Below are 14,039 nucleotides of genomic sequence, written 5' to 3' on the forward strand. Positions count from 1 at the left end.
TTAAGCATGGACTGCAATAATTTACCAAGTAGCCAATGTTCCTTTATTTGCAGTACACATGTTCAATTAGAGGTTACATGCGGTGAATCATGAAATAGGTATGAGGTGCATTATTTTCTGTTTAGTAAATAGTTGTAACCACACAGATGTTCATTTTCAAGCTTTTCATTTTAAAATTGTAATTTGAATCTACACATTTTGTTCTTATATTTCCCGGTGGTAATATTCCAAAATAAAAATATAAGTTTCTTTAGGCTAGAGTTGCGTTCGGTAACCTTCTAAACAGTTTTAGAAGCTCATAAACGACTAAGAAAGAGATACCAGACAAAGACAGTGCGACTGATCACACCATTAAACATCTGCACTACAAAGAGTGAGCTCCTGCTGAGACAGAGGGTTATTTGTGTCACCTCTTTGATACATCTATTCATGCTACTGCTTCTAGCCAAAGCTATTGTAATATGCGCAACATTCCTTACATAATGAAATTCCCCCAAACCTGTTTTTATTTCTGAGAATGACATATATTGACTTATTGGTGACTTATTTTGGTGTGGATGCTTGTTTGTTTTTGTCACCCTCAGAATAGAATGTCCCTGCATCGTGTCTTTACCTTGAAGATGTCACCTTGTGCTAGTTGAAACGTGCTGGCAGTGATGTTGATTCCTTTGCCTTTTTGAACATGTATACTATATACACATTCGTGGCTGTTGTCATAGTCCAATGGATAGTTGGGCGACAGTAAAACTCCCTCATTTTTGGAGACGGTTGATCCACACTCCGCTGTGAGAAAAAAAAAAAAAAATTCATATGGCTGTCAAATTAATAAAAATTGTGGTCAGATTAATTATAGTTTATACATTAATTAAACATGATTAATCACCATTTGCAACAATGTCTGAAATATGCACATGTTCCCAGTTTAGCACTAAATGGAATATAAATATAAATAAACAATTATAAATACAAACCCCGTTTCCATATGAGTTGGGAAATTGTGTTAGATGTAAATATAAACGGAATACAATGATTTGCAAATCCTTTTCAACCCATATTCAATTGAATGCACTACAAAGACAAGATATTTGATGTTCAAACTCATAAACTTTTTTTTTTTTTTGCAAATAATAATTAACTTAGAATTTCATGGCTGCAACACGTGCCAAAGTAGTTGGGAAAGGGCAAGTTCACCACTGTGTTACATGGCCTTTCCTTTTAACAACACTCAGTAAACGTTTGGGAACTGAGGAGACACATTTTTTAAGCTTCTCAGGTGGAATTCTTTCCCATTCTTGCTTGATGTACAGCTTAAGTTGTTCAACAGTCCGGGGGTCTCCATTGTGGTATTTTAGGCTTCATAATGCGCCACACATTTTCAATGGGAGACAGGTCTGGACTACAGGCAGGCCAGTCTAGTACCCGCATTCTTTTACTATGAAGCCACGTTGATGTAACACGTGGCTTGGCATTGTCTTGCTGAAATAAGCAGGGGCGTCCATGGCAACGTTGCTTGGATGGCAACATATGTTGCTCCAAAACCTGTATGTACCTTTCAGCATTAATGGCGCCTTCACAGATGTGTAAGTTACCCATGTCTTGGGCACTAATACACCCCCATACCATCACAGATGCTGGTTTTTCAACTTTGCGCCTATAACAATCCGGATGGTTCTTTTCATCTTTGGTCCACAGTTTCCAAACACAATTTGAAATGTGGACTCGTCAGACCACAGAACACTTTTCCGCTTTGTATCAGCCCATTTTAGATGAGCTCAGGCCCAGTGAAGCCGACGGCGTTTCTGGGTGTTGTTGATAAACGGTTTTCGCCTTGCATAGGAGAGTTTTAACTTGCACTTACAGATGTAGCGACCAACTGTAGTTACTGACAGTGGGTTTCTGAAGTGTTCCTGAGCCCATGTGGTGATATCCTTTACACACTGATGTCGCTTGTTGATGCAGTACAGCCTGAGGGATCGAAGGTCACGGGCTTAGCTGCTTACGCGCAGTGATTTCTCCAGATTCTCTGAACCCTTTGATGATATTACGGACCGTAAATGGTGAAATCCCTAAATTCCTTGCAATAGCTGGTTGAGAAAGGTTTTTCTTTAACTGTTCAACAATTTGTTGACAAAGTGGTGACCCTCGCCCCATCCTTGTTTGTGAAAGACTCAGCATTTCATGGAATCTACTTTTATACCCAATCATGGCACCCACCTGTTCCCAATTTGCCTGTTCACATGTGAGATGTTCCAAATAAGTGTTTGATGAGCATTCCTCAACTTTATCAGTATTTATTGCCACCTTTCCCAACTTCTTTGTCACGTGTTGCTGGCATCAAATTCTAAAGTTAATGATTATTTGCAAAAAAAAAAAAGTTTATCAGTTTGAACATCAAATATGTTGTCTTTGTAGCATATTCAACTGAATATGGGTAGAAAATTATTTGCAAATCATTGTATTCGGTTTATATTTACATCTAACACAATTTTCCAACTCATATGGAAACGGGGTTCGTACAACGGTACCTCAAAAGTGCCCGCAACTTAAGAGCTGTCTCTTGGCTAATTGATATGCTTTAAGTTGCTAGCAAAAAGTTAAGTTACAAGCCTATCCACTATTAGTTGGCATAGCAAATGTCACAGTGAAACCCATAAAATCCAACCAAACAACTGTTCTTACTCGCATAACTACTTTTTTCCAACCATGAAAATGAGGAAAGACAGTGCTGAGAAGAAGTGGATTATATTCATTGAATAAAACAAAGAATCATCAAAAACATAACAGAGCATCTAATTTACTTTCTGAAGCAGTTTGAGCATAGTGTTGCTAATCTGCACCATACTGAAAAGCGGAATGAGACAACACCAGCCAAAGATGTTAAAATAATATCTAAACAGTGGACATTTATCAATTAAAATATAGATGACTTGAATGCCATGAGAATAACAATAACCTGATAAATGAGAACCACCATAGGCTCATTTATCTTCAAATATAAAAAAAAGTGTATTCTATAAAAGTTACATGCTGCCGGTATTTTCACATTTTTAAAACAACATATATCCCCAAAGATGTTTTATAAAGTAAAAAGGCAAACACTTATATTATTAAATATATTTATTTTCCAAGAGTCAAGTCAAGTCAGTGTCGTCAGAGACGCCCCCGGGTTCTAACCAATGGCTTGACTGGGGAGCGGGACTTCGGGTACAAGGATAAGAAGTGATGTGTGTTGTGGAGTTGAAAGTTAGTTTGACAATGCCAGTAAAGAGAGCAAGACACGGAGATTGAGCCCATTGTACGAGGACCTTGCATTTTGCAAAATAAAGAAAGACAAACTGGTAATTAGTCTGTGCCGCCATTCCTTGGGATGCTACAATACTGACAGACGACACAGCAGAAAAACGGTCCGCAGTGTTGATGTAAAGAATCTTGTGGGTAATTATTTGGCAGGCAACCGTGACTCTCGCGTTGTTTTAAAGATAAACTGTGTACTAATTGCTAGTCTCGCGCGACACCCAGTCCATATATGTATGTCTATACTTGTCTCCAGTTACATAAGTAACGTAACAAGCCTGTGACTGTTTTTATGGACAACCCTGTCTTTCGTGTCATTTTAAAGACAAATAACTGTCAACGGATTTCTAGTTCGGCGCGAAAAACGGTTTGTGTGTCTAAACTCGATTAACCTGAGGATTCACAGCTTAATCTTATCGATTGAGGGAGCTGTAACCAAAGTAGCCGAACAGGCCACTTCTCAAACCAGGTATCCAGTCGCATTGGTTTATCAATAATTACCCTATTGACCAGTGTGTCGATACAGTGTTGATAGTCGATAATTTGGTGAAAACAATGCGGTTGACTCTGGTGGAAAAAAAACGGGGGAAAATTCGGGGTTCATGGCACTACCGCGGTTTATAGAACATCGCTTTATATCGGACCATATTATATCAAACTTTATTTGAGCCATACATTTATATATACAGTATATAAATATACAGTATATATATATATATTATATATATATATATATATATATATATATATATATATATATATATATATACATATATATATATATATATATATATATATATATATATATATATATACATATACATATATATATATATATATATATATATATATATATATACATATATATATATATATATATATATATATATATATATATACATATACATATATATATATATATATATATATATACATATATATATATATATATATATATATATATATATATATATATATATATATATATATATATATATATATATATATATATATATATATATATATATATATATATATATATATATATATATATACCTTCTCCTCATTTAATGTGTGTTCTTTATTTTCATGACTATTTACAATGTAGATTGTCACTGAAGGCATCAAAACTATGAATGAACACATGTGGAGTTATGTACTTGACAAAAAAGATGAAATAACTGAAAACATGTTTTATATTCTAGTTTCTTCAAAATAGCCACCCTTTGCTCTGACTACTGTTTTGCAAACTCTTGGTATTCTCTCGATGAGCTTCAAGCACACCTGTGAAGTAAAAAACATTTCAGGTGAATACCTCTTGAAGCTCATCGAGAGAATGCCAAGAGTGTGCAAAAAAGTAATCAGAGCAAAGGGTGGCTATTTAAAGAAACTAGAATATAAAACATGTTTTCAGTTATTTCACCTTGTTTTTGTTAAGTACATAACTCCACATGCGTTTATTCATAGTTGTAATTTACAATGTAAATAGTCATGGAAATAAATAAAACGCTTGAATGAGAAGGTGTGTCCAAACTTTTGGCCTGTACTGTGTATATGTATATACTGTATATAGATCATCCATTGAGCAATTCCATATTTGAACTACAAAAGTACATACGGGCTACACAGTGTCTGCTGAATTGTTTTTGTTTGTTTTGTTTTATTTTACATGTTTGCATTTAAAATACATTTGTCTGGCAGTATGTGTGAGAGCCAAAGTATGGCCCAAGCCACCCAGAATGCCCAACCCAAAACAGCAGGTGGAGTAAATGGGTTATACTTGTATAGCGCTTTTCTACCTTCAAGGTAATCAAAGCGCTTTGACACTATTTCCACATTCACCCATTCACACACACATTCACACACTGATGGCGGGAGCTGCCATGCAAGGCCCTAACCACAACCCATCAGGAGCAAGGTTGAAGTGTCTTGCTCAAGGACACAACGGACGTGACGAGGTTGGTAGACGGCGGGGATCGGACAAGGAACCCATTAGGTTGCTGGCACGGCCACTCTCCCAACAGCGCCACGCCGGCCCCAGTGCCCGGGAAACAAGGAACCACTGGCCCCACGCAGGCAAGCCGGCCAGCGACGGGATCCCCAGGACCTGGCCCAACATGCCACTGGGCAGGCCGTAGACAGATGCGCCCAGGAGAAGCAGGGGAATACCAGCACACAAGCCAGCGAGAGACCATAACCCACGCGGGCACAAAGACGGGACCCGCCCTGATGGGCCCACAGATTCCCCGCAGCCAGACGGGAAGACCACCCCTGGGCCGCCCCACTTAAGTCAACCGCAGCAGTACCGCCAGCATGGGCCCACGGTGTGTTCCATCATAAATGAGTTGTGTGGCATGACGTGTCAATCACGTTCCCTTTTTATTTTACGTTATTAAATAAAAAAAATTGTTACGACCGTTACCAGATTTTTTGACAGATACAATATATAATTTTGTCAACTTTCAAAATAAATGTTAAGTTAAAGTTAAAGTGCCAATAATTGTAGACTTCATTCTGTAGTTTTATAATAAAATCAGATTCAATCAGAAGTACATCCATGTTTATGAGCATTATCATTATAAGTACTGCATCATCAATTAGTACTGAGACATTGTAAAATGTTAAGCACTCTATTGAATCTAACTCAATCTAACAGTCATTGTAAAACATTTACATAGTTTTACTTTCTTACTTTTAAAGCATAAATGTTCTCACAATATGCCAAAGCAAATGAGTGCAGGATTACTTTGCACAATTAACCATTCTCATTGAAGCCATTCAATGAGAAAGGAAGTCGAATAGAAATGTATGGCAATGTTCTTTCATACTACTTTGAAACCAACCATCCTTTAATATAAGTCCATGAATATTTCAAAGTGTGGAGCCAATTAAAAGCGAAAAGAGCAGAAGGAGCTTTCCACGGGTAACGCTGCCATTGTTTACAGCACTGCTATGTAAAATGTATAAGTTCATTACACCTCATCACTTAACTGGTGAGCCCGGAATCAGATTTTGCAGTTGCATTTCATGCAAAAATAATTCAGGGGTGTGACAGCAAATGACAAAGCGCCTTTGTAAGGAAATGTCAGCATAGTATCTCAAGAGTCAGCTATTACCAGATATTATGGGGTGCAAACATCAGTGTGTCTCTGGTGTAACATATTGGACTTTATTGTAATACACCAAATTTATAGGCTGCCTAAAAGTCTAATGTGAACTGTACTTCCTGCATGAGTGGAATAAATATAAAGCTAACACTGGCAAAGTTGAAACATTGCAATATACACATACTGTATTGGCAAATAGAAGAGGAAACGGAATGCAACCTACCCACACACCTTGGCAGAGGGGCGCTCCACATTCGGCGGCCACCTCCCAAGCACACAATCTCCTTTGCCCCCTGCAGACGATAGCCAGTGTTGCAGTGGAACAACAGGTTGTCACCAATGCCAAACCTTGAGCCTGTGTGCGAGCCAAAGCGAGGTGTCCCAGGGTCCTGACAAGGCTCAAGATCATACTCTGGAATTAATGACAATAATAAATCAGTGACAGAAAATCTGCTGCCAAGTTACTGCTTTTTTGTATGTCCTTTGTTGTTACTTTAAGTTTTTATGACTAATAATATAACTACATTTGGTGTTTAATATAACTACATTTGGTGTAACGTCCAGAACATTTAACAGTCTCTGCAGTATTTTACAGGCTTTGGTAGATTGTTGCGGCCATGAATTTCTGAAGATGCGATGGTTTAAGGCTTTTTTTTTTCCAATAACATTGCGCCAGCTTGCGATTTATGAATAAGTTATCAATGTTTTAAGTGTCTTTTGTAACCACATAACACAACCACAGACAGCACACAACTGTGTGCATGGTGAGAAAAACAAAAGGTGATGATTTACTCATTTGATTACCACACAGAGTAAACCAATCTTACAAGTAGACACTCAATGGCAATAAAAGCACATTCTCTAAACCAGAGGTCTTCAAACGTTTTTCTTCTGAGAGCTACTTTTACAAAATGAAAATCACAGAGAGCTACTTATTTTTGTAACATTTATTTTCACAGCTTATTCAAACCCAATAAAAAGGGAATCTGCTTGTTTTGCCAGAACAATATCAAACTGTTGGTATCCACAACTCATCTGCATCTTGTATTTCAGTATGCATTTCTTTTAAGCCATTCTCTTTTATATCAATAACAGCTACTTTCACAAAATCAAAGGTTTTTGTGTTTCATTAATATGACCAGCAACATTTTTTAAATTGTACTTTGATTACGAAGCAGATCTCCACTAAAACTGTCCGGTCATTGTCTTTATGCTATTTTGTTGTGAAGCCAGGAAATGGGTGTGTTAAAAAATGTTGATATACTATTTAACCCTGAAGGCTTAACAATGTAGTCGAAAACTAGAAGAGGGTCTGAGCTTTGAGTACACATGTGAGTTGTACCGGTTAGAGGACAAGGAGTTAGGGTTATTGTTGCTGTTTCTGGTTTGTCTACAAAAGAAACAAACATAACAGTGGATGCTGGGTCACAACAAGGGTATTCTAAGTGCGGCCGGGGGGGGGGGGGGGGGGGGGCATTTGCGGCCCAGAGCAAGTGTTTTAATGGCCCGTGACACATTTAAAAAAGATGATATAGCAAACCAAGCAAACTCATTAAAGTTAATATATATATATATATATATATATATATATATATATATATATATATATATATATATATATATATATATATATATATACAGTCGCAATCAAAAGTTTACATACACTTGTAAAGAACACAATGTCATGGCTGTCTTGAGTTTCCAATAATTTCTACAACTCTTATTTTTTTGTGATAGAGTGATTGAAGCACATACTTGTTGGTCACGAAAAACAATCATGAAGTTTGGTTCTTTTATGAATTTATTATGGGTCTACTGAAAATGTGACCAAATCTGCTGGGTCAAAAGTATACATACAGCAATGTTAATATTTGGTTACATGTCCCTTGGCAAGTTTCACTGCAATAAGGCACTTTTGGTAGCCATCCACAAGCTTCCGGCGAGCTTCTGGTTGAATTTTTGACCACTCCTCTTGACAAAATTGGTGCAGTTTAGCTAAATGTTTTGGTTTTCTGACCTGGACTTGTTTCTTCAGCATTGTCCACACGTTTAAGTCAGGACTTTGGGAAGGCCATTTTAAAACCTTAATTCTAGCCAGATTTAGCCTTTCCACTTTTGACGTGTGTTTGGGGTTATTGTGCTGTTGGAACACCCAACTGCGCCCAAGACCCAACCTCCGGGCTGATGAGGTTAGGTTGTCCTGAAGAATTTGGAGGTAATCCTTTAATCCCAGGGACACCAAACCTACCATTAAGCATGGTGGTATTGAACTCTGGGCATGTTTTGCTGCCAATGGAACTGGTGCTTTACAGAGAGTAAACGAAACAATGAAAAAGGAGGATTACCTCCAAATTCTTCAGGACAACCTAAAATCATCAGCCCGGAGGTTGGGTCTTGGGCGCAGTTGAGTGTTCCAACAGGACAATGACCCCAAACACACGTCAAAAGTGGTAAAGGAATGGCTAAATCAGGCTAGAATTAAGGTTTTAGAATGGCCTTCCCAAAGTCCTGACTTAAACGTGTGGACAATGCTGAAGAAACAAGTCTATGTCAGAAAACCAACAAATTTAGCTGAACTGCACCAATTGTGTCAAGAGGAGGGATCAAAAATTCAACCAGAAGCTTGCCAGAAGCTTGTGAATGGCTACCAAAAGCGCCTTATTGCAGTGAAACTTGCCAAGGGACATGTAACCAAATATTAACATGGCTGTATCTATACTTTTGACCCAGCAGATTTGGTCACATTTTCAGTAGACTCATAATAAATTCATAAAAGAACCAGACTTCATGAATGTTTTTTTGTGACAAGTATGTGCTCCAATCACTCTATCACAAAAAAATAAGAGTTGTAGAAATTATTGGAAAATCAAGACAGCCATGACTATATATATATACACACTACCGTTCAAAAGTTTGGGGTCACACAAACAATTTTGTGGAATAGCCTTCATTTCTAAGAACAAGAATAGACTGTCGAGTTTCGGATGAAAATTCTCTTTTTCTGGCCATTTTGAGCGTTTAATTGACCCCACAAATGTGATGCTCCAGAAACTCAATCTGCTCAAAGGAAGGTCAGTTTTGTAGCTTCTGTAACGAGCTAAACTGTTTTCAGATGTGTGAACATGATTGCACAAGGGTTTTCTAATCATCAATTAGCCTGCTGAGCCAATGAGCAAACACATTGTACCATTAGAACACTGGAGTGATAGTTGCTGGAAATGGGCCTCTATACACCTATGTAGGTATTGCACCAAAAACCAGACATTTGTAGCTAGAATAGTCATTTACCACATTAGCAATGTCTAGAGTGTATTTCTTTAAAGTTAAGACTAGTTTAAAGTTATCTTCATTGAAAAGTACAGTGCTTTTCCTTCAAAAATAAGGACATTTCAATGTGACCCCAAACTTTTGAACGGTAGTATATATATATATATATATATATATATATATATATATATATATATATATATATATATATATATATATATATATATATATACATACATATACATATATATATATATATATATATATATATATATATATATATATATATATATATATATATATATATATATATATATATATATATATATATGTGTGTGTGTGTGTGTGTGTATTTGTATTGCAATATAAAAGATGGACCGACTGCGTGCGGCCAACCCTGGGATAGATAGTTTGCATGCATAATTTGAGTTTTACTAAGGGACAAATTTTGGTTGGCAAAAGTAATGATGATTGGCCAAAATGTGAAAGGTACAGGGACTTGAGAAAATTGCAAAACTGCACATCATTTGGGGGTATTGTTTGAATTTGTGTGTAATGGCGTAATCGCAACATCACTAAATCCTACAGGGTCTGATTTATTGAAATGTGTAGTAACCCTGCTGTAGCGTTGCTTTTACATTCTTTATCAAGACCATGTAAGTCTATTGATTTCAGCACATCATGTTACCCCCCAGTGGGAGGTGGCCCATTTCCAAAGGTCAGAGCATGTAAGGACAAACACACACAGAATACACACTCATTCTCACAAAGTAAATTTCATGAATATTCATACCCTCATAAGTTGTTCTTCACTTCAGTGAACAGCAGGCAAACATTTAGCCGGGATGCTCAAGAAGCAGACACTTTTTCTCTCGCTCTCACTTTTACCATAAAGCATTCTCTCTATCATCTCTCCTCACTCAGCATCACCATCTGCCTCCTCTTCTCCCTCTCCATTTCACTTCACCTCTCTGTACTTCTTCACCCATCGGTCTCTGCATAGGGGGCCATTATTTCTGTCCCACCCTACCCCATTTCCTCAGTCCTGAGGACAGTGACCCACATGGCATGCTTTGATGATTATTCCCATCACAGGCAGACTGTCTCTACCTGTATGACCTTGTCATCTCCTAATTATCCAGCTCTGTTCGGCACAGCCTGAGGCACCGTCTAGCTTAATCAGGCTCCTTTCTGACCCACAAATGAGTCTTCAAGTTACTTTAGTCATGCTTTATAGAGACTTAGCATTTTTGATCCAAGTGCTGTTGTTTTGTAACTGACTGCCACTCTCATTTGTTTTCCTACTAGCACAGCTTTACTCCATTCACCACATTTTAGGAATCTGCACTTCTGCCTTCCTCCTTTACAAAAGTCAGCATTTTTTATAATCCTATGCAACCAACCCTCCTGGTTCTAAGCCACCTGCCGACAGAATCCTCATGTGCCCTCGTACCTGAGAAGGAGATGTTGAATCCCTGCAGAGATATGGAAAAATCTGAAATGAAGCGGAGCTGTGCTTTGAAGTTGCCATAGAGGCCCGCATTAACCGGCGCCGGCCTCTCTGAGCCAGTTAGTCGAGCCAGTGGCTGGGCGAAGCTGCCATTTTCTGTTATCAGAAGATAGTCATGGTGATCCTCCAGGTGGAAGGAGTGGAAAGTGAATTGGACACCTTGGAGGAGAGAATAAAATCCAGTGTTATGTGTGTCAAACTGCAGAATATAAAAATATTGACCCAATTGAATGTAGTGGACTAATAATACCAGCACTGTTTGTAACAAGTCCAACTTAAAGGCCTACTGAAACCCACTACTACCGACCACGCAGTCTGATAGTTTATATATCAATGATGAAATCTTAACATTGCAACACATGCCAATACGGCCGGGTTAACTTATAAAGTGCAATTTTAAATTTCTCGCTAAACTTCCGGTTGGAAACGTCTATGTATGATGACGTATGCGCATGACGTCACGACGGCAACGGAAGTATGTGTACCCAATGTGTCACCATACAAACAGCTCTGTTTTCATCGAACAATTCCACAGTATTCTGGACATCTGTGTTGGTGAATCTTTTGCAATTTGTTTAATGGACAATGGAGACTGCAAATAAGAAAGTTGTAGGTGCGATCAGTGTATTAGCGGTGGTCTACAGCAACACAATCAGGAGGTTGTGTTGTGTTTGAGCTGGATAGCAGACGCACTACCGTGAGTACAGCTTTGGCTTCCAAACATTTGATCGCTTGCCCGTACGTGCGTGTCGCTATGTGCATGTCACGTACGTAACTTTGGGGAAATATATGTTTCTTGCCGACTCTGATGGCGGCCGGGGTGTCGTCGAAAGCTACAACGCCCGCCGCAGCCGCCGCTCCATAGTTAGCTTCAATTGTTAAGCTTCGCCAAGCTGGAAATTATTAACCGTGTATTTACATGTTCATGGTTTAATAGTATTGTTGATCTTCTGTCTATCCTTCCAGTCAGGGTTTTTTTAAATTTTGTTTCTATCTGCATTTGAGCCTGATGCTATCACGTTAGCTCCGTAGCTAAAGTGTGTCAACGATGTATTGTCGTGGAGATAAAAGTCACTGTGAATGTCCATTTCGCGTTCTCGACTCTCATTTTCAAGAGGATATAGTATCGGAGGTGGTTTAAAATACAAATCCGTGATCCACAATAGAAAAAGGAGAGTGTGTGGAATCTAATGAGACCTTGTACCTGAGTTACGGTCAGAGCGAAAAAAGATACACCCTGCACTGCCTCTCTAGTCCTTCACTCTAACGTACCTCATCCACAAATCTTTCATCTTTGCTCAAATTAATGGGGTAATCGTTGCTTTCTCGGTCCGAATCTCTCTCGCTCCATTGTAAACAACGGGGAATTGTGAGGAATCCTTTGTCTTGTGACGTCACGCTACTTCCGGTATAGGCAAGGCTTTTTTTTATCAGCGACCAAAAGTTGCGAACTTTATCGTCGTTGTTCTATACTAAATCCTTTCAGCACAAATATGGCAATATCGCGAAATGATCAAGTATGACACATAGAATGGATCTGCTATTCCCGTTTAAATAAAAAAAAATCATTTCAGTAGGCCTTTAATGAATACACAAATTTAGAAGAAAAAAAGTCCCAATTCATACAGAGCCACTTGGATAGTAGTTATATTTAAAGGGGACCTATTATGGTTGTAAGTTTACATTTAAAAATCTTGTTGTGGTCTAGATCAGTGTTTCTTAACCATAGATGAGCACACCCTAGAGCAGTGTTTTTCAACCAGTGTGCTGTGAGATACAGGCTGGTGTTCCGTGGGAGATTATGCAATTTCACCTATTTGGGTTAAAAACATTTTGTGCAAACCAGTAATTATAATCTGAAAATAAAGTGCCGTTGTTGAGTGTCGGTACTGTCTAGAGCTCGGCAGAGTTACCATGTAATACTCTTCCATATCAGTAGGTGGCAGCAGGCAGCTAATTGCTTTGTAAACGTCGTATCTAATGCTTAAACCAAAAATAGACAAAAGGTGAGTGCCCCTAAAAAAGGCATTGAAGTTTAGGGATGGCTATGGAAAATGAAACTAAAACTGAACTGGCTACAAAGTAAACAAAAACACAATGCTGGACGACAGCAAAGACTTACAGAGTGAGGAGCAGAGACGGCGTCCACAAAGTACATCCGTACATGACATGACAATCAACAATTTCCACACAAAGAAGAATAGTGTCCGCACAACTGAAATAGTCTTGTATGCTAAAACAAAACAGGTGCGGGGAATAGCGCTAGAAGGAAGACATGAAACTGCTACAGGAAAATACCAACAAAATAGGAAAAGCCACCAAAATAGGAGCGCAAGACGTCAGGAAAACACCAAAAAACTCCAAATAAGTCACGGCGTGATGTGACAGGTTGTGACAGTACTTTGAGACAAGAGCTATAACGATGCATGGTTGGTTATGGTTTGAATTAATATCCAACAATTGCAACAATGACTTTTTACTGTCAATATCAACTACCGAGTTTACATTTTTAATGTTTTCTGTTGGTGGTGTGCATCTGCATTTTTTCAATGAACAAAAATGTGCCTTGGCTGCAAAAAGGTTGAAAAACACTGCCCTAGAGGACCGCAAAACAAGGGGTGCTCAGTTGTAAAACACGTTTCCACCACAGGTGTTTAAGTGTAAAAATTGTGACTAAAGTTGTGAAGCTGTATTTTCATTTGCACTTTAATTTTAAAGACAGTTTAGCTAAGAAACATATTAATTTTGTATTTGTAATACTTATTTTTGTGTTTAACACACAGTTTCATATAATTTGACAATGTTGTAAACTGTAAGTAGGTTAGATATAAGTATTGAGCATGATTAAAATCAAGCGTAGG

The 14,039-nt window shown here is 38.1% G+C and overlaps 1 protein-coding gene across 3 annotated transcripts in view; it reads right to left on the reverse strand.

Moving 5' to 3' along the window:
* The window catches only part of LOC133660203 (CUB and sushi domain-containing protein 3-like), a 616,484-nt gene that overhangs the window by 323,643 nt on the left and 278,802 nt on the right, over positions 1 to 14,039 (reverse strand). For all 3 annotated transcript variants that reach the window (XM_062063483.1, XM_062063482.1, XM_062063484.1), the window contains exons 20-22: positions 11,122 to 11,337; positions 6,625 to 6,813; positions 614 to 783 (exon numbers count right to left, since the gene is read on the reverse strand). In XM_062063483.1, coding sequence (XP_061919467.1) covers positions 614 to 783; positions 6,625 to 6,813; positions 11,122 to 11,337 — 575 coding nt within the window. The remainder of the gene's footprint in view (positions 1 to 613; positions 784 to 6,624; positions 6,814 to 11,121; positions 11,338 to 14,039) is intronic.

This window comes from Entelurus aequoreus, linkage group LG11 (genome assembly GCF_033978785.1).
Source record: "Entelurus aequoreus isolate RoL-2023_Sb linkage group LG11, RoL_Eaeq_v1.1, whole genome shotgun sequence".
NCBI classification, from domain to species: Eukaryota; Metazoa; Chordata; class Actinopteri; order Syngnathiformes; family Syngnathidae; genus Entelurus; species Entelurus aequoreus.